This window comes from Electrophorus electricus, chromosome 5 (assembly GCF_041902795.1).
Source record: "Electrophorus electricus isolate QZ-2024a chromosome 5, ASM4190279v1, whole genome shotgun sequence".
NCBI lineage: Eukaryota > Metazoa > Chordata > Actinopteri > Gymnotiformes > Gymnotidae > Electrophorus > Electrophorus electricus.
Window position 1 is genome coordinate 1,374,687 of NC_137501.1, and position 24,006 is coordinate 1,398,692.

The window sequence follows — 24,006 nt, forward strand, 5'->3', positions numbered from 1 at the left end:
CGCTCGTTCCTTTGACATGGCGCGCACAACAGCGGCATTAAAAGCCGTCCGTCCCCGCCCAGCTCAGGCCAGCGTGGCACGGACGCACCGGCCATAAACGCCACTCTTGTCCCGTTATTCGCCGCGATGCCGTCTGTCGTGGCAGGCTGTAGCGCACTCACACTGCTGCGTCAAACCGTGCAGGTGCGGCGCTTTAGAGCGCGTGATCCGCACCGGGTCTGCGGTCACTGCCACGAGGACCGTCGTTTTACAGACGCACGTTTACATGTAGCAAAGACAGTAAACAAGGAAAAGTAACCATCATCTTGCAAACAATAAAGGGAGAAGGGGAAATAAAGATGGACGTGCGCTGCCAGAGTAGTAATTGTCTTTGCTGACAGATGTGTCGTTTTTGGCAGGGACGTACAGTCATCGTGGGCTGGCGAAAGGATGACGGCAGACAATAGAGAAAACTCTTCAGTGACGGTGTGGGACACAGGAGGCCGGAAGCGTGCAGTTTCAAGGGCGACCCCCCCCCTCCAAAAAAATAACAAAAACAACCGACCCTATGCGATGCTCTGAAGGACACGCGGCACGAGGCTGGCCCGTTTTCTGCACTGGGTCCTGTGTATACGCATGGGTTACTGTAGTCAGCACCACACACGCACATACAGAGAGAGAGAACGAACAAACGAACATTTCTGAACCAGCATAATTTATTTCAGCTTGAATATAAAACTAAAACCAGAAAATTAATTCAAATGTTATGGTGCTCCATACAGTATACTAAAACCACAACCAGTGACCTGGGTGCCAGGTTACTGTTTCCATTCACATCAGATTTAAAAGAATAATTCTGTTGATTCACAAAGAATAAATGTAGACTTTGTGCCTCTTTTCCAAAGTACCACTAATTTATTTTCCATTATGAAACCAAATTAGAGGATATGATTCCAATAACAGTTACCATCTATAATAAAAATATGAACAAAGCATTTCATTTTTAAACGTGGTTTACAAGCACCTGATGACACCTAACCCAAGATCAACCCGTCGGCATTGCAGGTCGGTGTAGTGCCTTTTCTAGCCAGTCCTCTGACAGTCCAGTTTTACCCTCAGAGCTGCCCGCGTACCTCATCCAACAACACCAAACATTCCATCGGTTTTGATCCGTGCCAGGAGCCAAGCCAGATCGAAAACATGGGTCGTAACCAGGATCCGAATGGACGGGGTAAAAATGTTAATTTCATCCAAGGCCGACCATCATCAGCTGGTCGGCTGGCTTTGTCGGTCACGCCTGGTTGTTTGTGTTCAGAGTTGCATTGGGGAGGTTTAGGAAGGCACCACTGCTCAAGAACTCCTGTCCTTTTGGCACTGTGGGGAGTTTCAGTGGGCGTGATGCCACATCGTTTAGTCTGTACAAAAATGTCAAATATGCAAAACTGTACAAGAAAAACAAACAGATGTATGAAACATTCACTTTACCCACCCCCGTTCCCAGAAAGAAAAACAAGGACCCCCTTCAAAGTGGCTGGACAAACATGATTCTGAATAAAGTTAATACACAGTCTCACATGTTCGACATGGACTTCAATGGCATAAAAACATGAAAGGATGAGCGGGAGGGTGGAGGGAAGTGTGAAGGGGTGAGTCCTGTTTTGTGTCTCCGACCGACCGACAGACAAGCTGTAGGAGGAGAGTGAAAGGGAGGAGGAAAATGAAGAGTGAGGGAAAGCTGTATCTACACTGCTGAGCGCCGTCTGATGATAAAGGCCCCTCGCTGTAGCTGGCCTAAATAAATCCTCATTTTTGTACTGTCACTGGTCTTCCTCACCCAGATCTGGAGGGAAAGAAACACAACAAATAAATAAATAAATACATTCGAAATTAAATAAATTCATTCATTCAGCATTAATATGAAAAAAAAAACAAAACCACTTCCATAGTCTTGGTATAGTCAAAAGCAAATATGATGTAATCTTTGGCATGTCACACGGGGTTTGAGAAGCCAGAGTGGAAAACGCCATTTTCCCTCAAAACAAACCTCTCTGCTTAAGGCTGAACTACAACTACCCAGATGGAGAAAAGCGATTCTGTCAGTTTTATTGGCTTCCCTCCCTCGGTTCTCTACTGGCTCCTGTTGTGCTGACTATGCTGTGACCGCTGAACGTCAGGCCTGTGCTCTACCTGATCCTGTTTTAGTGCTTCATCATAGCTGAGTCATCAGCTGACCCGAGTCCCACGCGAGATGCATCCGGATACATCAACTTTAGGACGGTTTGTTTAAACCGAATTGACACAGAGATTGTTTCTCTTTTCCTGAAGGTGAGTGAGTTCACGTCCTAAACAGGTCTGGAAGGTCCTAGTGGTTCTTCATATCACATTATGACTTTTTCCCCAAGATCGCCATGGCGACAGAGGTGGAAAGACACACACACACACACATTGTAAAACTGGACGACTAACTGTGGCAGATCTGACATGTGACAGAGTCCTGAGGTGTTTGGATGTGTCGCTGCCCAAGGTCATGCACAGGAACAACACGATGGACGTTCTAACAGTCGTGTCTAGTCCTCTGTCATCTGGACTCGGATCATATGAGCTAAACCACAACACCGAGCACAGATTAGTGTCTTCAGAACCGAGACTGACGGTTCCTGTGCTCCTTTAAGACAAACTTGCTGAACAAAGAATAAGAAAATGGAAACAAATAAAAAACTAACAAACAACCCCCCCAGAAAACTAGCTGCATACACAGAACCACGAAGCTCAAATCCTACAGAACAAAAAATCATGACAGAGCAGACTGCATGGATTACTGGGAATAAGTAAGCAACAACTGTGGTACATTCCCTCCTGTGTTTAGAGGATTAGACCCAAGGTTCTGGATTAAGGGGAAATTAAGATTAGCATAATCACTAAGTAAATGCACACAGCTTTCCCACTGGATCGTTTTTTTCCCTGCCTGAGGCACCGCCCTTGTTTTCAAACTCATCACTTTACATACCTCACCGGTGCCCACAGAACTGATGACACAGCTGATCCTTGTGTTGTCCTTCGACTCCAGATAGATGGCCTGGCTCTTATGGTACCTGAGAGAGGACAATACCCCCAAACCCAAACGAAACAAAAAAGACAACAACATTAAACACTTATGGTCTTCTGACTAGTATTAGTCAATATTCAATACCAACATTGCAAGAGGCAGTAGTTAAAAGGAACCTTCTAACAAATCTATTTATTGTTACGTTTATATTTGGTTAAATCTATTTATTGTGTGCTGAAGGATACTGAACAATCTCAGTTGCTGCAGACGAGTCTCAGCAGGTGCTGAGATGATGTTTGGTGTTTACGTGATCCAATAAACACTAAGTATTTTGGTTAAACTACTGTAGGCCTATCTATACGCCCGTCAGCACTTTAAGAAGGGACATTACAACCTTGGTATATAGCAATACATTTAGTCAGTACCAGTCTTGAAACTCTACTTCTGAAAGCTAAGATGAGTTCCGGCCTTTCTTACGTAGGAAGGTCTGTACATCTCATCAGTAGGGACGGACGTAATTTGAGTGTTTTAACAGAAAAAAAATTCTCTCCCTACACCTGTTACTTAATTGAACAAACAAATAAGTTTCAAACAGCACAACATACAAACCTCTCACTAACAGAAACTCTGTTCCACACTGTCTCTCTGACCCTGTGTCTTCAAAGAAATCATTCATTTGCATTGACCTTCTGACCCCAACTAATTTAAAATGGTGTTTACAGAGCCATGTGTAGGGTCACAGAACATGACCGAGTCCACAGTGTTTGTTTACGTTATCACACACATGCATTACGTATGCAGTCCAGTGTCTTACCCATGACACAAACACAAATCTTAAGTGTTAGAGGGATTTCGAAGGCTCACTTGTGCCACCTTGTGATGACAATGAAGCACCACAGTACAGTACAGCATAAGAGGAGGATTTACAATAGGGTAAGACTGACACCTGGCATTTTCAGGGAATAATGACTTAAGACTAAAACTCCATTTGATCATCTCCATGGCTATTAAAATCACTTTGTTTGTTCTGTGTTTTTTATGCATTTTCAAGTACTGCAATTGTTCTTGGTACCAGACTGCTTCCTGTGCTACAAAATTAATGAAAATAAATCCAAGCTTTGCCCAGCAGTGGTCCTTCCAGTCATGACTAAGTGTCTAAAACATTACGTGATTCAACAGCCACCGACTGGGCCGCAGACATGCACTTACATATTTTCTGGTGAGTGGGAATGATGATGGGAATCTGAATAGCACATGTGAAAATAACCCAAGAACCAGTGTCTTAACGCCAGCACAGCGAGCAGATAACCCCGCTACGCTCCAGCAGCAGCTAGCCAAGGACATCCTTACCATCTCTTGTCGTAGTACAGTTTTCCCTCCTCTATCCGTGCCTCGTATCGCTGGGATGGGCTTTCCATCGGAGCGATGGGAAGGTGCTCTGGTGAAGAGGGTGAGGCTAAGACAGACAGACAACCAAACAACCAGCCAACCAACCAAACAAAAAAACAAACAAACAAACAAGTAAACAGCACTGCAAAACAAGTTCTTGTTTTTTACAGTCATGAGAAACTAGTGGCTTGTGAGCTGAAACTAACCTGGTCTCTTTGGGGACTTTAGCTGCAGAGAAATAAAATCAATAAAAATCAATAAAATGTAAGACACACGACTTATAATAACAGTGATGATCGTAATAACTGATGGCCTTCAGCTACACATTTAAGGGTTCTGTAGAGGTACGCGTTTAAGGGGTTCGGTAGAGGTACGCGTTTAAGGGGTTCGGTAACTTCGTTACCTTGTTCAGTGTTCTCAGATCCTCCAGTATTTGCTCCTCAGTCAGTAAGTAGTTTAGCTGGGGTGTGCGGAGTTAAAGAAGACCTGCATGCAGCTCAACTGGAGAAATGAAACACATACACATATGCACGTGTGCAAACACCCCCCCTCTTCACTGCTGTGTACGTGCGTGCGTGTGTGTGCACACTGGGGGAGGACGGGCAGAGAGACAGGCCAGGTCATAAAGGATATCCGGAGCAGGTTTTCTGCGTTTGTCTGGAATTGGGACGGGATCGTTGGGTCTCCTCCGTAGCTTCCGTGTCATGATGGGTTTCACTTCCATGGAATCTGACAGTTCAGAAACACAGAAAATTGTTTCTTTTGTGAACTGTGAACTGCCCATTCACGTGCAACAACAGCAGCCCTAAATATCACAGTGCTTTAACGTGAACTAAATGACATGACTCCACGTCCTTGGTAATAACATGTATGTTATCCTCTTGCCCCATTGACTCGGTAAATGGTGAGGAATGAACCATAAAATCCCTCCCTCCCTCCCTCCCTCTCTCCTTCCTACATCTTTGTTCCGCCACCAAGGAGCGCAGCGAGGACACACTCCACCCTACGCCTCGGTCAGGGAGAAGCAGTGCCCTGCGCTGGGCACCTCACCCACCCTACGCCTCGGTCAGGGAGAAGCAGTGCCCTGCGCTGGGCACCTCACCCACCCTACGCCTCGGTCAGGGAGAAGCAGTGCCCTGCGCTGGGCACCTCACCCACCCTACGCCTCGGTCAGGGAGAAGCAGTGCCCTGCGCTGGGCACCTCACCCACCCTACGCCTCGGTCAGGGAGAAGCAGTGCCCTGCGCTGGGCACCTCACCCACCCTACGCCTCGGTCAGGGAGAAGCAGTGCCCTGCGCTGGGCACCTCACCCACCCTACGCCTCGGTCAGGGAGAAGCAGTGCCCTGCGCTGGGCACCTCACCCACCCTACGCCTCGGTCAGGGAGAAGCAGTGCCCTGCGCTGGGCACCTCACCCACCCTACGCCTCGGTCAGGGAGAAGCAGTGCCCTGCGCTGGGCACCTCACCCACCCTCCACCTCACCTCCGGTCAGCTCCATTGTTAGTTTCTCGTTCTCTATCATCTTTTTCTTCTCCTCCAGTTCTGCAATCAAGTTCTCTTTCAGTTCCACCTTCTTGTCATCAAACTCCTTGACGGCCGCCTTCTTCTCTTTGATGTAGTTCCTCTCCACCTGCTCTGTCTGGCCACAAGAAATAAACATTGCACTAAATATTTATCTCTCAATTAAATGAGATTTTTAATTTGAATACACTGGTGTTCTGATGTATACACTGCTTAAACTACCGAAGTCCTCAATCTTACCTCGAGCTGGAGGAAGAGATCTGCAGAACCAGAGGGGAAAAGAAAGAGGGTTTTCTTTCCATACTCAAACCGAAAACCCGCACACGAGTCAAGCTTCACAAAATACCGACATGTGTTATTACAGAGGACTTGTGCAGCGTTGTGTGACTACCTGCGTTGCGGAGTCTCTCCTTATATTGCTGTTCCAGCTTCTTCATTCTCTTCTGGTACTCCTGTAGGGTGCCTGGCAACAGCCGTGTGTTTACAAGCCACTGTTAAAACCTGTCGACTGGCACACCATGGCCACATTTTCTGCACCTTATCTCTGTCTGTCTGTGCCCATCCTGAGCTAGCAGCCATGCCCTGCAACCATTCCTGTCTCTGATTCATGGCAATCACCATGAACTTATTTTTTAAATCACAGATTGTTACTTTTTGAACTTTTGCACATCTTTGTCCAAGTTATTCATGGTTTATGCCCTGTAGGCTTTTATTCATCGTTATGTAAAGCACTTTTATTACCTTTGCGTATGAAATGTGCCATTCAAATAAACTTGCCTGTAACATACTCATACTGTGAGTGCAGGAAACGGCATAAAGAAACTGCTATATAACACACGAATTTAGATGGGGTCATAAGAAAACGTGCGTACTGTTGCACTAGACAGTTTAAAGTGAACATTCAGACCAAGCTCTCTACCGGTCACCAGGCCAGACTGACTGCAGGTCTGCATGCTCTGACCATCCCTACGGACCGTTAGCCATGTCTGCATATCCAACTACTTTTCAATAATAATTCTCTACTGAAAGCCATTTATACTAGGTTTCAAGAAATATGTAAACTATCCCATGTTTAAGAAACTTAAATATATATTTAAGCCTAAAACAATGACCATTTATTACTTTATATTTTGTAATGGTGGTTCTATAACTGGCTTTCAGTACTGACATTGCATTAGAACGAGAACATTATTTCCAGACAGTCACCTTCTTGGAGTTGTTGCAGTTGCCTTTTCAATGATGCCAGTTTGTCTTGGTACATCCTGTAATAGGAGGGCACAAAAACATTTACTGGAGAACACATCTGTGGACACGCAGCATCAGAATTAGCCAACGGGCTGCAGGGACTAGTTATTAAACATGTAAATGAAGGAGATTAGGAATATTAAAACATTAGGGAGTCTAATCTGTGTACTCACTGTTCCTTGATTTCCACGTAATCATCTTCATCATGCTTCGCCAAGTCTGTTTCACTGGCGTCTTCGGTATCTGAAACAGAATGGAAGATACAATCAAACATTTTCTAAACAAGAAAATGCGGAGGACAAACAGAACCCTAGACACCGCTTCCAATGTGCAGGAGTGCGATTCAAATACGCCATTTTCTTCTGCCCAATCAAAAGATGACGAAGCCATGATGAGGCGGGCACTATGAACACATCCATCCAATCAGTGCTGTTTCTGCCCAATAACAGACCAGTTAACCCAAATCCACCTGAGTCGGGACTAAAAGTCAACACTTTACATACAGTTGGCTTTCCCTATATGAATCTGTTCTCTTTGCAGTTGAGACACTGTGTTGTCACGTTGCATCTTATATAAATATGTCTTAATAAATAAGTAGCACTGACACACAAAAGTGAGAAGACAAGGCATCTTTTTCCAACAACAGATGAGACTGGCTGGTGTACAGAATTACACACCATGTATTTCTCAGTTGATCGCACCGCAAAAATGAACCAACTGAAATGTTTCGATATTGCAGACTAATGTCTTGTAGAAGAAAGAAGAGGCAGCTAGTTAGTTCACTAATCTGTAAACCTTTAGCTATCCACATCTCACCGTGTATTATTTATCATCACGACACAATCAGTGCAAGGCTGGCATGATTTCAACATAGACAGAAAAAACCTAACCAAGCCGGTCTAATAAGACAGTTAGTAATAGTTAATAATAGTTAATAAGACAGTTAGTAATAGTTAATAAGACAGGTAGGTATCGTAGCTGGCTGGCTAGCTAACCTAAGTATAGTTTGTAAATGCCGAACATAAAACATGAAGCATAAGCAGGCTGGTTAAGTTCTGGCTCATCAAACGCACGGACAGCACCAACAGAGCACCACACAGCAGCTCCAATCGCTGTACTAGCCAGTTAGCTCCCTGGCTAACCTAGCTAATGCTACATTAGCAGCGTTTCCCAGCAGTTAGGTAAAGACAGACAATATTTATTCTCGATTGGTGTAAGTTGACTTATAGCAAAAGTAATATAAGACAACCTTCTATTAAAATATTATAATAATATAATATACTGCACAGGATTAGTTAGCTGGTCGACTGCCAGCATTAGCATTAACTAGGTTAGCTAGCTAAGAAAGCAAACAGTAAACATCAGCTGTCTCTGAGCTAGGCTACGTTAGCTTGTTATTAACGTTAATTATGTATGTTTATGTGTTCTATCTTGTTTCTATCTTACAGACTGATATGTGGACAGTAAATAAGTCTCCAGACTGTGATGTGTACTTGTATAGCTGGCGCTAACCCTAAGCAGCTAGCAGTAGCGATGCTAACGCTAGCTAGCTTCTACCTTCTTCTGAATCTCTGCCTCGGAAACTCCGGTCGTCGTCTTCATCCACACTGTCCAGCTCCTCTTCGTCGTTGTAGTAGTCCACCATGGGTGAGAGCAACGTTGACGCCATTCGCTATCACCTAAACATATATATAGATATAGATGAGGATATATATGCGGGTAAATATGGAACCACTGTGGCTTTAGCTAACGAACTCGACTAGCTGGATCGGTGAAGATGGATTTTTCGCTTACAATCCAAAACAGCGCCAGTGGGCGGACCCGGTAATCTTATTGGTCAACAGATTGGTCACAGCAATCTGATTGGGCCGGCTTGATAATCTAATTGGGTGGGCCCGGTAACCTGATTGGGCAACATATTGGGCCCGGTAATCTGATTGGGTAGCAGGCTGTGTATAAAATAGATGGGATATTGAGTTTAATATGTTCTAAACAAAGCACTAACGCCACAGCTGCTCGCAGGCTTTACTAGCAGGCCTAGGTAGGCCCAGGAGTCAGTAAAATAGACCTTTAATAACGTCGTCATAATTACATTATAAAGCAGGTAGGGGGAAAAAACATATTTGGTAAATTGCCATTATGAAAACATAAACTGCTATGAAAGAAACCGAGATTTGGTCGAGGTTTATGGTCATAGTGTATTTTCAAAATCAACAGGCAAATGAAAAATGAAATGAAAAACTTAATAGCTATTTTGAAAACAGTGAAACTGACATAAAAGTCTGACGTGCTCCACTATCCGTTGAAAAGGAAGTTCATATAATTGCCTTTATATTAAAGGCACCAATATTCCTCATGTTTGCAAGCACTAATGGAGTGGCATTCATGATTACTTCCAATCTGTAAGAAGGTACAGTATAACTGGGATACACACACATCTTAGTCGAAATGTTACAGCTGTGACAGCTTAACATAGCTGCCCTCGATTTGACCACATAATTAGTTACTGGGTCTATTGTGTGGAAGTCCTCAGCACACAAAGACTGGAGTAAAAGAGATTAGAGATAAAGTCTGACCTACATAAGACCAATAAAGGGGTATTTTTAATGTAGATTAATATAGGATAAAAATAACAAAAGCAGTGATAATGCCACACACACATATTCTGGGTAGGTGGTATGGATAAGGAAGTGTCCCTTTTCTACTAGTTACTATTAGTTGTAGAGTCAATCTTTGTTAACCTTACCAGTCTGCTCTTCCACATTACTTCAAGATTATTTTGTCATCCGATTTCAAAGGATTTGTCTATTATGTCATCTTTTAATATGCAATTTCCGATTGAAACGACAGGTGGCACTACGTTTCAAGAATTTGTGTACTCGAGCGTTGTCCGTTCGACCGTGTCACCACAGTTACCTTAGAGCAGGTGCGATGAAATTTTGATGCATGTAATGTAATTCAGGTCTGTGTCGGCAGTGACAGCTCGAGCGTAGTCACGCCGCAGGTCTTTCGTACGACACACAGTTGTAGAAGTAGGGCGCGAGGATGAGGATGTCTTCGCAGCAGATGATGTGCATTTGACACGGCGACATAATTCGCACCGAAGAACTTTGCAATGAAAGGCGTCTTTGTTAGGTTTATCAGACATCGGGCACTCGCGTAAAATCCACTCGCTCATATTTCCAGGCGCTGACCGAAGCTGCCCGACGAGTTCTGCGGAGTTGTGCAGACAAAGGATAACACGCCGCTGAATAGTAAGGTCAGTGATGTTTGTGTTTTTTTTAAGCATTGTCTTGTATTGAGTAAACATTTTCATGCATGGCTGCACAATGAATTTAGAGATGCCTCGTTTTTACTATGAGCGTCATGTTGCCCTTCATCTGAACTCGATTGTCTTTGCCTAGTTATACTACACAGAGAGGGCAAGTGCACCACACACGCACTAACGTGCACTTAGCGGTGTACAAACTGTTTATAAAATAGACACTGACCCTGGGAAAAAAAACAGTTAAAAAAGGCAAAGCCAAATAGGAGACTTGGCCCACGTCAGCATGCTGGGTGAACATGGCGAGTCAGGATATCCTCCTCGTGAGCTGGTTCGTGTGGTTTGAGTTCAGAAACTACCACTTATTTCCGTGTGAGGAAACGGGACAGCAGCATAGGCGGATAAACGCGAGGACTTCACGCGAAGAACGGAGGAATAAACGCTTTAGGAGGACGGAGAGGCGTTAGACGGAGGTCAGTAAAGTCACGTTGATCTTTATCTGCTGGCTGGCCGATGAAACTTAAGCTTTGACTTCGCTGAGGTTCGTTAGATCTGCGCTACACACAAGCCTGCAGTTGCACAACTTCACATTTCACCAAGCGGGGTTTCGCTGTGTGTGCACGCTGTTTTTGCTGAATTGACACCTCTGGAAAGCACTTACATTAACAGCATTTGTCCAAAGCGACTTACAATTCTGACTGAGTACAACTTGAGTAATTGAGGGTTAAGGGTCTTGCTCAGGGGCCCAACAGTGGCAAGCTGGCAGTGGTGGGACTTGAACTAGCAACCTTCTGATTACCAGTCCAGTACCTTCACCACCTACCACTTTGATTTAACTTCCTCTCGCCTGAAGCTCAAAATGTCAAACGCAGCGTTAATACAAATGCCTTTAAAGACTGAAAGCTGCCGACCATCTTATTCATGGTGCTCGTCGTCAGGTTGAACATGCGTGCGCCTCGCGGACGTTAAAGAAGCTGCGTAGGAGCACGAGCTTGCGCGCGTGAGACTTCCAGCTCGGCTTAGCGCGAGCGGTGGGCGCAGCACTCGCGTGTCCGACGTCCGAGAAGTTGGCCGCGGGGACACCGGGGACCGACGGACCGGGGTGAAGAGCGAGGTAGTTTGTCTTACGGCGCGTGCCGTTAGAGCGACCAGATCGTACGGTTGCGCGTGTTTTAACTCCTAACGGCTCCATTGTTGGACTAGACGTGTGATTACAGACTCGGTGCCGTCAGACGGAAGAGCGGTGTGTCGGTACCTGTCGCTCCGGCGACTCTCCGCGAGTGCGCCGTTTCACGGCTATTCCGTGAAAGAGTTTCACGTTTTGCGGTTCAAGTCGTGCGATTATTTGCACGCACGCCTTCGACAGGACGCGATGAGCGCGAGAGGGACACGGCGTCGTTCTCCGCTTCTGTTTATTGCCCGGCACGCGCTTCCGTGTGATAACGGAGCATCGCGCTGTCGTGCACGTGTACGTCTGTTGGCCGCCTTTTATAATCCTCACGCGCGGTGTGAGTTTCTTCGTGGTTTTTGACGCCATTTATTTCGAGGGCTCCTCCCAGCTTCAACTTCTAGACCATCAGCCCGTGATACTGGTCAGACTGGGACGGACACCGTCTCGGTGGCTCACGCGCTTCATACCGAGGCGCACAGCTGTGGTGTCTGACGTGTCTTTGCAAGGTGCGTTAAAGTAGTGGCTAAGGACACGCGTTCAGGAACATGTCTCGGGTTTAATTCGGGCTTGCGCTCTCTTCCTCTTTCTTCTAACACACACACACACACACACACACACACACACACACACACACACACACACACACAGAATGAGTGTCATTTCCTTTCCTGTTAGTTCCTTCACTTTAGTTTGTTGCTTTTGAAATGCTAACACGACTGTAATTTACATGCCACTTGTGGACTCTTTGGCTGTTGTGCTTTTGCCAACTAAGTCATCCCTAAAACTACTGAATTCTTGTAAAATTTGATTTGGATTGTCAAGATGGGCCTTGCTGTGTTCGTTATTTAACTGACAAACCGGGAACGATTTTTGAAAGGAGAGGTTGATGCAATGCTACAGGAAGTGGCGTTTTATTATTAAGGTATGTCTTATCCTGATTTTAGTATAACACTTGTGCCGTGAAACTGCGTAAGTGTGTGTGTGTGTGTGTGTGTGTGTGTGCGCGCGCGCGCGCCGCGAGCGTGTGCACATTGTGCTGCGTGGGTCGATCACCTGCTTTTGACAAGTGGCTAAGCTCAACACACACACAAACACACACACACACACACACACACACACAGACATACGGTATATACCCAGCCAAAGGCATGATCACCACACACTGATGGCCCTCTGTGTGGTTTTGCTTAATCTAAGTGTGAAATAGTTTTCAAGGAGACCTCTGTCGTGCAGAGGCTCCTACAGAGGACAACCAGCTACAGTAGTGCTGAAGAACTTCTCTCATACAACAGAAACAGCAATAGTTTCAAACCCTAAAATGAAGACACACCCTGAGGATTCTTGTCGTTTCTTTTTTCTATTTTTGGTGCCAGCTGCCCTTCATTTAAGTACTTTTTGGCAAAATATTTGGGCGTGCATGTTGTGTGGCAGCTGTGACACAATTTCAGATGTTCATTGTTGTGCACCAAAGCACGGAAGGTGAGACAGAGGAGATTCTTGCTCTGTTGACCTGCTGTACTTTTGCTTCTCTCAAGGTTTCTTCCTTGTGCTATCTTAAGAAGCTTTGCAACAGCACAGAGCTGTGTGCCTGTGCATGCGCCCATGCCTGCGTGTGAAGTATAGCTTTGTGTTCAGAGTAACGGTAGCTAGGCCTACACTCATATGACGGGGCAGCTTCTCTCCTGTGGTCAGCTGAGCAGGACCTCGGTCAGTGGAGGCCGTCTTCAGCGTGCTCACTAAAGCTGCTCTTTAACGACGTCTTATACGTACAGAAACGTGGCGGATGTCCGTTGTAAATCTTCCCCGTCGTTATTGTCTGGCTGGGGTAGGGGATGTTTGGCTCGTGTTTTGCGCGTAGGTGAGGGGGCGGTGCCTGTCACCGTGGCAATGGCCACCTAGCACCCAGGTCGTAAAATCGGGGTGACGGATTACACTTCAAGGACAGCTTTGCCAGGTGTGTGCATGCATTTGTGTGTCCGTGTACAAATCCGTGAATGTGCGTGTGTGTGTTCCCAGTTGATTTTCATGCTACGGTCGTGTTTAATTCTGTGGCGTGTGGTTGTAATGTTGCAGCGTGACATGTCGTATGCCACTCATCACTCCTGTTGTTGAACTCACAACGACATGCACATGAAATCAGAATTGCAAACGAGGGCTACTTTATAGGCTGGTTTCTCAACACGTCTGACTGTAGATCGTCATGACGATGCTCAGTTTGTACTCAGTACAACAGGCTGTCTGTACCTGAGGCCTTGGAGACTGCCAAGCAAAGACTGCCCACCTGAAAAGGTGCACGAGAAAAGGAGACGCCGGTAGATCAAACAAGATGTAACGTGTACTCTCGGTAGCAGGGTAGTAGCAGCAGAACAGACCCACCAAAGCTCGTACCTGAAAAATCACGGCAAGGTTATGGGAGAAGGAGGCTTGCTAGCAGATGTCCAAGTGTGATGACGTCCAAACAGGGTCTCTAGTATGAAGACCTGGACAGTTCCAGGCCCAGACGTGGTCCATGTCTACTGGATAAAGAAGCCATCTTCGGTGATCTTGGTGGAAGACGCCCCTAGAGGTCAACTTCAGACCAACAGCACGAGGCACCATCAGATGTGGGAGTTACCACGGGGATGCTCTGTCCCCACTGCTGTTCTGCACAGACCTGAACCCCCTCAGTGAGATCATCTCCAAGAGTGGCTACGGAACCAATCATCCATCAGCCGCCTGCACATGGATGACACTGAGCTGAGCAAGACATCGACTCACTAATCCACCTCACCAGGATGCACAGCAGTGACATTGGAATGTCATTCAGACTGGATAAGTGTGGTCATGTGGTTATAAAGAAGGGAAGGTGACTAGAATAGAGGGGCTCGTACTTCCAGAGGGTAAATTAACCGATGTTGAGGGCAGCTACAAGAATCTTGGAATCCCACAGGGGAATGGGCACCATGAGGAAAACAGCTCCAGCCAAATACACACACACACACACACACACACACACACACACACACACACACACACACACACATTATTAGTAAGAATAATAGAAGCCTAACACTGACCGTAGATTAAGAATAAGATTACCTCACCTTTTGTCTAAATGGTAGTAGGTTGTCTAAATGGTAACAGGTAATATGTGCTGAGTGTGTAGCCAACAGTCATTATAAATTAAACAAGCAGGATGTGTACAATTAGGACTCTACTGCCAGTCTGGAGCGGGTGTACTGGGGTAACGTGAGGCCTCTAGATTTCCAGACTACATTATAAACGAAGGCTCTTTGTTTATAATGTACCCTGGAAATCTAGAGCGAGCGTGTGTGTGAGAGTGCGTGTGTGTGTGTGAGCGAACGCGGGCGCGTGTCCCCGAGCGCACGAACGCGGGCGCGTGTCCCCGGGAGCGTGTGTGCGTGCATGTGAGTGAGCGTGTGTGAGCGAACGCACGTTTGCGTGTGTGTGAGCGAACGCGTGCGTGTGAGCATGAGCGAGCAAACGTGTGCGCGTGAGCGAGTGAGCGAACGTGTGTGTGTGTGTGTGTGAGGGAGCGTGTGTGTGTGTGAGGGAGCGAGCAAACGTGTGTGTGTGTGTGTGTGTGTGTGTGCGCGAGCGAGCGAACGAGTGCATGTGAGCGAGCAAATGAACGTGTGCGCGTGTGCAAGCGTGCGAGTGAGCAAACGTGCGTGCGAGCGAGCGAGCATGTGAGTGTGTCACGGAATGTAGTCTTCCGGCAGAGTGGCTCTGTTCTGCTGTCCTTATTTGGACACACCTGGTCCACACTTTTGGGTAATTCCCCGTGTGTCTGGGATCAGGTGTGCTGCAGTAGGGAGAGGCCCAAAGCACTCCAGAGCCTTCTACGGATTATCTTGGTGGAATGTCTATGGAATGAATGTGCTTTGTTAGCGATGTGAATTTTTCACATAACTGTTTGGTAAATGTTCATAAGGGAGAAGTAGACTGAGGGAAACCATCATGAACAAGCAAACCCCCCTCAGTTTCAGTCGTTAGGGTCTCGTAGCAAAACTAAAGAGGGTCTCGGAGAGGCAGAGAGTGAGTGTGGTGGGTGTGTGTCCCAACCTTGGCAGGCTATGGGGAAACCTGTCCTGTCCTGTGGGAGTATGCAGCACACGCCCAACGACCCCTATGGGACGGGGTGGGGGGGCCGCGTGCTTACGCAGTGCAGTGCGGAGGAGGTATGGTGATGGGACCGTGCTGTGCCATTCTGGGCTCTGAGTGTGTGGGTGAGGGTGCAGGCAAGATTTGCAACAGAACCCTGTCTCTCTCTCTCTCTTTTACCCCCACCCTCCTTTTGTATTTGACAGACAGCTCTGCCAGTAAGAGGGGAGCGTGAGATAATGAGCCGTGCTCTATCTATAGAGCCACCTCTCACAAACCAAAGGCCTTCGTTTCAGCCAGCTGGAACACTCCTGGCATTGTCTGCGTGTTTGGTTCATAGCCTTTTATCTTTTAATACATTTTTGTTTGTATCTTTTTAATACCCTTAACTGCCGGTTTTACCATCACTCCAGGCAGGAATGATTCACGGGAACCTGTTATGATTATTTTCATTGTTCGTCATTTTAATTTGGGGTCTACTAGAATAGATTGGCAGGCTTCGTTGTTCCAAAAGCTCACCGTTTCTCTGTCTAAAACTCTGTGTTAGGACACCTGTGTGTTTACACTCCACTTCTCGATTTACCTGGTCTGCTCTCGTTGGTCAACTGCCCCTGTTTGACATTTAGTGATCAGAAAAGCACACATTGCCATATTTCCACCCAGCTTTAGGTAAAACCCTTAATTTGTTTGCCATGTTGTGTGTAAAGTCTAGCTCTGGGTCTGTGGCTTAGCTACAGCTAACAACTCCACACTTTACACTCGTAGATGCTTTAAACATCACAAACCCACAAAACATCCTTACAGGTTGTAAACCTGAATCTTCCATTGGTCCACACAAAAGATGTATTTTTTTTTTTTTTTTTTTTTTTAATTTGTTAGCTTGTTTGTTTATTGACTGTCCATCTGCAAATCCGTCCCCAGCCCTATGTCCTGTAGGGATGTGAGGTCACCCAGGGTCACACTCTATCTAGAGCCCCTACAGACTTTCCCCGGGTGGAGAGAGGAGAGAGGTATTCTGGTGGATATTCATTCATGTGTTACTGGACCTGCTGTGCGCGTGTACCTGGTTCTGTTTGTCCGTCTGTCCGTCCATTCCATCCTCCCTCCCACTCTCTCTTTCCACCTCTCGCTGGAAGACAAAACAGTAATTGCTGAGGATCAAACTTCCTTTCTTGTCATTCACTGAAGTCTCACAAACACATGCGTCTTCCGTGATGAAATGCAACACCTTCCCACTACAGGTCCAGACCATGCCTCTCTTGTAGATCTAATCCAGCATCCTGGATTAACAGGTCTGAGATCAGCCTCCCCAGACCCATTTAATAAACACATCACTAATTAACTAATTATGCAAGAACAAACACAACAAACCAATCAGTTCATGGCAGTGGACCACTGACTCTACCTGCTAAAATCCCTCCCCTTTTTATACACACACACACACACACACACACACACACACACACACACACACACACACAGGCCCCCCCTCTGTTCCTGCCTGCACGCGTGTTCTGATAGATGAGGGACCCTGGGGGACGTTGGGGGGAATAAACGCTCATGCTGGTCTCCGTTCTGCCATGATCTCTGAAGTCCCCTTTGACCTTCGCGTTCAGTAATCACTTCCTGATACAATAATGGCCACACACGCTGTTACAGGAAGTAGCGTTTGACAGGAAGTCCTATTGTTCTTCTGGTGTGATGGCAGCTCCCAGTGCTAGCTGGCCTGTGTTCTGGGTAAGACATACCAGAGTTACTGAACAATAATAAAATAAATTTTCTCTAAAAAATGATGGCTGGTGGGCATCTTGATTGGCTCAGTTCAGTGGTATAATCGATGCATTCTGTCATTATATCATGATATATCAATGTATATTAGAGATATCGGTGTTGGATCTGTTATATCAATATTTTTGTTTTGAGTTGTATAATGTATTTATTTAAATTGATAGTTTACATAACTTTGTGTGTGTGTGTGTGTGTGTGTGTGTGTGCGCATATATACGTGTGCCTGTTGCCATTTAATGAAGGATCTCTATGGTTGCCAGTTCCAGTTCTGCAGAACCCTCTCTGTGTGAAGCTCTGTTCTCCCTCCTCTCTGGGCTTTACCTGTTGAAGTAATTCACATGTTTCAGATTGGTGAAGCCACAAAACTTCTGGCATCCCAGGAGTATGATGAAAGTTATTTAGAATCATACTGCACACATGCTGGTCAAAATAACACGTGCCAGTCACTGAGGACTCATCAGTTGTTTTCTTTTTTAACACAATCAGAATTTAGGTATGGATTCTTCCTCCATCTCTGGGGAGGTGGAGGTGTGGTGTAGGAGTGATGATTAGTTCCCTGGACTCATGGAGGTTTTGATAAACATTTGCAACTGTATAACAGTGGAGCTGCATAATGTAGGTGCATAATCCTGTTCACCTGAGTTTGAACTGTGCACTTCACATTATTTGGTCATATGTTCCTCGGCTTTCTACAGAGGCCCCTTTAGAGAGAGGGAGAGAGAAAATGAGTCAGGACCTAAAGATGGCATCTGTCCTGTCAGGGCTATTACTGCCACCACACACACACACACACACACACACACACACACACACACACACACACACATGGCAAAGCAGGACTTCAGAAGGACTTGTGGGAATGACACTTTTCCCTCAACCACACACACACACACACACACACACACACAGACACACACACAGACATTGACCTGACTGTGTGCTGGAGGAGAGTGAAGAAATACCTTACAATACGGTAACATACGCACTACATGCATATATGCAGTGTGTGTATATGCATGTAGTGTGTATATTTCTGCAGTGTGTGTATATGCGTGCAGTGTGTGTATGCGTGCAGTGCGTGTATATTACTGCAGTGTGTGTATGCGTGCAGTGCGTGTATATTACTGCAGTGTGTGTATGCGTGCAGTGCGTGTATATTACTGCAGTGTGTGTATGCGTGCAGTGCGTGTATATTACTGCAGTGTTGGTATGCGTGCAGTGCGTGTATATTACTGCAATGCGTGTATACTGCAGTGCGTGTATATTACTGCAGTGTGTGTATGCGTGCAGTGCGTGTATGCGTGCAGTGTGGGTGTATATATGCGTGCAGTGCGTGTATTAGTGCAGTGTGGGTGTATATATGCGTGCAGTGCGTGTATATTACTGCAGTGTGGGTTTGTGCGTGCAGTGCGTATATTGGTGCAGTGTGGGTGTGTGCGTGCAATGTTGCCTGGTCTTTTTTTTAATTATAAAACAACTCTGTTGGGTTCTGAGTCTTCTCATCTGTTTAGTTGAATTCAGAGTCTGTAGAAGCACCAGTGCAGCTGAGCATTGTGACGCGTCCTGCCTGCTCTCATCACTGGTAATCTGGTCTCACACTGCAGCCAACATTCAGCGCTTCAACTAAGATGCAGTTGACTTTATTTTATTTTATCATGTTCTTCCCTGCAGAGATGAAACTACACACACACTGATACTCTTAATTGCACAGAGATTGATATACAAACCTGCTCCGTAAAAATCTACAGTAATGTTCGCTTTGAGCAAAGCAAGTTTAAAAAAAAATCCTCATATTTCTATATTTAGAGGATGACTTCATGACCTAGATGCACCCCCCCCCCCTCTCTCTGGTTTATGAATTGATCATGTTGAGTGTTCTGAAACTAGAAGCCCAAGCCAGTAGGGGTAACCCTGCCTGTGAACTGGGGATAGCTGTGGGAGTTACACGGTGAACTGGGGGGAGCTGTGGGAGTTTACAGATGGACTCTTATAAAGGCAATTTCATGAATTTGTGCACATGAGACCCAAATCTCCCAAGGGATCTGCAGCCTGGATGACCTCATCTCCAGCTGTAGAGGTACCAAATACACAGCTCTCTCTCTCTCTCTCTCTCGCTCTCTCGCTCTCTCTCGCGCTCTCTCTCTCTCTCACAGACTCGGGGGGGGGGGGGGTGGTATGTCATCATGGCCATTGGCTGTTGGCCCAACCACATCTATGAGACATAAATAACATCCCTGGAACTGTTTTATTCTCCCGTTCAAACTGTGGCATTTTAGACCCTGAATATTTGATGGAGTTAAAAGCTGGTGATGGAGTGACAGGATGTGTGTGTGTGTGTGTGTGTGTGTGCTGCCTGTGATTTGGAAAATCCTTTTGGGCTCAGAGAAGCTCCTATTAAAATCTAGAGCTATGTGTGTGTATGCACGTACATATTTGTGTAATCTCTAAGGGAGTGTGTGTTTGTGCAAAGATACATTATTATAAGGTACAATATTCTAATTGACAGTAAATGGTGGGTGTGTGTTTGAGAGTGGCTGTGTAAGAGTTTAGGTGATTTCCTGTGTGGGGGGCGGGCTCTTTGGTAGACTTCCTGTATACATTAAGTGTTCCTGTAGCTCAAAGAACATTCACTTCCTACACAGTTTATTCCAGTTTACAGTCTACTACAGGGGTGAGACTCGGGGAGAACAAGAAAACATCCATGCACACACTCCAAACACTCTATTATCAGTTTTTATGACTGACAGAGTTGGCAGTTTCTCTCACTGTGGCGATGGTGTAAAGGTCCTCCTGTCACCATGGCGATGGTGTAAAGGTCCTCCTGTCACCATGGCGATGGTGTAAAGGTCCTCCTGTCACCATGGCGATGGTGTAAAGGTCCACCTGTCACCATGGCGATGGTGTACAGGCTTTGGCTGTATGTTTGTGGTTCAAATCTGTGTGAACTTCTTAAGCACATAACCAAGTGTTTACTGATCAGTCATTGCTAATGATGCGTGGAGGTACAGTCAGGTAGTGTGTGTGTGTGTGTGTGTGTGTGTGTGTGTGTGTGTGTGTGTGTGTTTCTTTTTCTCTGTTTCTCTTTATAATATTTGTATTGAGTGTGTGAGACCGCACAACCGTGCAGTGATAGGGCCCTGTAGGTCTGTGTAATGACCTACATTACACAGTGTGCTATAATCAGCCTTTTCTGAGAGAGAGCTTTCTGGCTGTGTGTGTGTGTGTCTATATGACAGAGAGAGAGAGAGAGAGAATGGCAGACATCAGTTTAGGGTAGAGTCTGGCCTCAGCCATTGTTTCTGGAATAATTTTATGTGATTTTTTTTTAGTGAAAAAATTTGTTTTTTTCTTCTTCAGTTTCTGTGGTTTTGAACATATCATCCACAAACACTTTAACAAACCTGCTGCTATTTTTAAAAATCTCTCTCTCCCTGTGTCTCTGTCTTATATAAACATACACTTGGGTACCTCATGCCATGAGCCAGGAATGAATTTTAGTAACACAGGTGAACAAGAGGACAAACTCAATGCATACTCTCTCCCTCTTTCCACCCGTCTTTTTCTTTCATTTTCTCTCTCTCTCTCTCTCTCTCTCTCTCTCACCCTCCATGTTGTTTTGATCACCCATGTGACCTGTGCACATCCTGCTTTGTACATTATTTTGTAGAGAAGAAATCTGGGCTGTCACAGGGCCGCAGAGGCTGCTGGGAAGAGGAAACGGAACAGGAAGCCGCAGGTGAAGGCATGCGAGCGGCTCCACCGTGACGCCACGACCTCCACCCCTCCGTGGCTCCGTCACGTGGGAATTCTGTTTTCCTGTGGCTTCTCAGGAGAGGTTCCCGCGCTGCAGGGCTGGCCCCACCCCCGGTGGCTAGGAGGAGCCAGAGTGTGTGCATGACTCCACCTCATTTTCCTGCTGGGCTCCTCCCACAATCAGCTGTCGCAGAGTGGGCCGCCTGCTTCTGATCCATCTTTGGCTTTAGAGTGTTTACGTTTTTACGTTTGGCCGTTCTTTTTTTTTTTCTCACACTGTCTCTGTATTTCTCACGTCTCAGTCTCTCTCGATATCGTTCTTGTTGGGTTTTAGGGGCTGTGTGACACATGGAGTTCCTTCTTTTAGATTAAATGCTGTGTAGTGATGATAGTAATGAAAGTGATGATGACAAACACACACACACACACACACATGCACACACCCTCTCACTCACACACACACACACACACATATACACACACATGCACACACCCTCTCACTCACTCACACTCCCTCTCACTCTCACACACACACACACACACACATGCACACACCCTCTCACACACACACACACACATATACACACACATGCACACACCCTCTCACACACACTCTCACTCACTCACACACACACACACATGCACACACCCTCTCACTCACTCACACTCCCTCTCACTCACACACACACACGCACACGCATGCACACACACACACATGCACACACCCTCTCACTCACACACACACACCCTCTCACTCACACACACACACACGCGCACACACCCTCTCTCTCACTCACTCACACACACACACACACACACACACACACACACTTACACACACCCTCTAACTCACTCACACACACCCTCTCACTCTCTCACACACACACACACTCCCTCTCACTCACACACTTCTGCAATCCTGGTTTTTAGCGGCTGTCTGTCTCGTGTGTCAGAAGACTATGTGAAGTTACGCTAGAATACCTGCTTGATTATCCATTGGCTAGTGAATGTCTACAGAGCCTCTCATTGGTGGAGAGGGTTTCATGTTAATAGTATGATTGGATGCTGCCCTTCTCTTAACACTCTGCCTGACGAGTAACATCATTTGGGTGGCGTCTGGGGGCGGGGCCTGGTGGTACAGCTGCGCATGTCCTGTACATGTCCTGTCCCTTGGTCGTAACAGTTCTGCTAGTCTGGGTAATAGCAGCTATGTGCTGTCTTCTGTCATCTGGTGTCCTGTTACTGTTTGGGTGACACCTTCTCTCGTTCCAGGTCTGTCTGTCACAGGCTCTCTATTTCACCATATTTCTGTTTCCTGCTGTACTGATGTCTCTCTCTTCTCGGGCGCGTGTGTGGGGCACATGAGATACGGTCTCCCACACAACTCACCTCCCTTATCTTGAGGCAGGGTGCTGCTGCCGTCGGCCTGTTCCCCTCTAGATACGCTCCAGTTCCCAAACGTCCAACTGTCTCTCTCACACACACACACACACACACACACGCGCGTGCGCGTGAGACCCAGGCGGGCGCGGGCGTGACTCTGGGTCTGGGGTGGTGATGCGTGGACCACAGTGGGCTTTACCTCAGAGTTCTGACCAACTCCAGAGAGCCCGTCAGCACACAGATGTGTTGCGCTGTTTCTGAACACACACACGGCACACACAGCTGACTGGATGTGACTCCTGCTGGGCTGTTATTTGGACAGCGGTTTGTCTTGGCACACTGGAGCACTGTCTGTCTGTTTTTAGTCCAGCCCAGTGATGCTTTTCTTTGTGTGCGATTAAATTTGGATGAAGTCTTTCGTCATCTGTCGGTCTACGCTGGTGTCGTTTTGTTTTCGTGATTCTTTGGAAAGTAGAAGGCACTGCAGTTTCTCCCCAGCCAACTGCCACCGACACACACCAGAAGAGAATTAAACATTACAGCTCCCTCTCTCTCTCTCTCTCTCTCTCAGTGCTCCTACTCCCTGAGCTCTGATTGGGGAGGCCTTCCTTTTTTCCTCGTTTTCCATGAGGTTGTGGCCTGGCTCACGGGGGGGGGGGGGGGGGGGGGGGGTGTCTGCTGTTGTGTTTAGCCATAAGCTCTTTCCCAGAATGCAGCTGCGAGTGTGTGGCAGAGATCGTCTACATGCAGCTCTGAACACCAGTACAGTAGATTAGAATACAGTAGGTTAGATTAGATGACTTTAGACATAACGTCAAATTCTGGAAATCCGGACCAAGGGCTCTGATTCCACCAAGAAGCCTAGGGTCAGGGTCAGGGTCAGAGTTAAGGTCAGTGTTAGAGTTAGGGGTTGGGGTTAGGTAAGGGTTTAGGCTTCTAATTGCACACAGCTGCTGCTGTTTCTGCTAACCAGGCTGTAGTTCTGAAGGTTGTAATTCCATGCCGGACTGGTAAAGTTCATTTGACACCACTTTGTGCTTTTACGTCCAAGTGCAGAGGAACAACAGTGGTTCTGTGTGTTGTAAACGTCCAGCTCTTCTCTCCTGGTGTAAATATAGCAAACTTTAAAAAAAAAAAACCTGTTCTAGTGTCAGTTTCATTTGTTTACAGTGTGGAAATGACAGAAATGGATGCTGATGGGAATGGGAATACCATGGGAATACCATCTATGATTCCCACCACCACCCCACGCAAGATGCTTGTGGAGCGTTTGATGTTGAGGCCATGAATCATTAAAAACTCCCTAACACAATCCTCTCCTCTACTCCTCTACCCTCCTGTGTCTCACTCACTGTGTCCAAT

General features: G+C 46.4%; 2 protein-coding genes across 13 annotated transcripts in view; one reads left to right on the top strand and one right to left on the bottom strand.

Annotated features, from left to right (window-relative positions):
• Positions 1–677: 677 nt before the first annotated feature.
• On the bottom strand, positions 678–8,973 carry suds3 (SDS3 homolog, SIN3A corepressor complex component). The gene is made up of 12 exons (XM_027029166.3): positions 8,738–8,973; positions 7,354–7,423; positions 7,142–7,197; positions 6,327–6,398; positions 6,176–6,195; positions 5,897–6,053; positions 5,048–5,143; positions 4,818–4,879; positions 4,621–4,642; positions 4,376–4,481; positions 2,987–3,071; positions 678–1,819 (listed from the first exon to the last, which is right to left on the bottom strand). The coding sequence occupies exons 1-12, from the start codon at positions 8,847–8,849 to the stop codon at positions 1,721–1,723; spliced, it is 957 nt and encodes a 318-aa protein (XP_026884967.1). The 5' UTR covers positions 8,850–8,973; the 3' UTR covers positions 678–1,720.
• A 1,126-nt stretch (positions 8,974–10,099) lies between these two features.
• taok3a (TAO kinase 3a) overlaps positions 10,100–24,006 on the top strand; it is a 47,834-nt gene continuing 33,927 nt past the window's right edge. For 4 of the 12 annotated variants that reach the window (XM_035529651.2, XM_081714911.1, XM_035529650.2 and 1 more), the window contains exon 1: positions 10,475–10,918. The gene's annotated coding sequence lies outside the window, so the exon portion shown is untranslated. The other 8 variants (XM_035529653.2, XM_035529656.2, XM_035529658.2 and 5 more) reach the window with 4 other exon arrangements.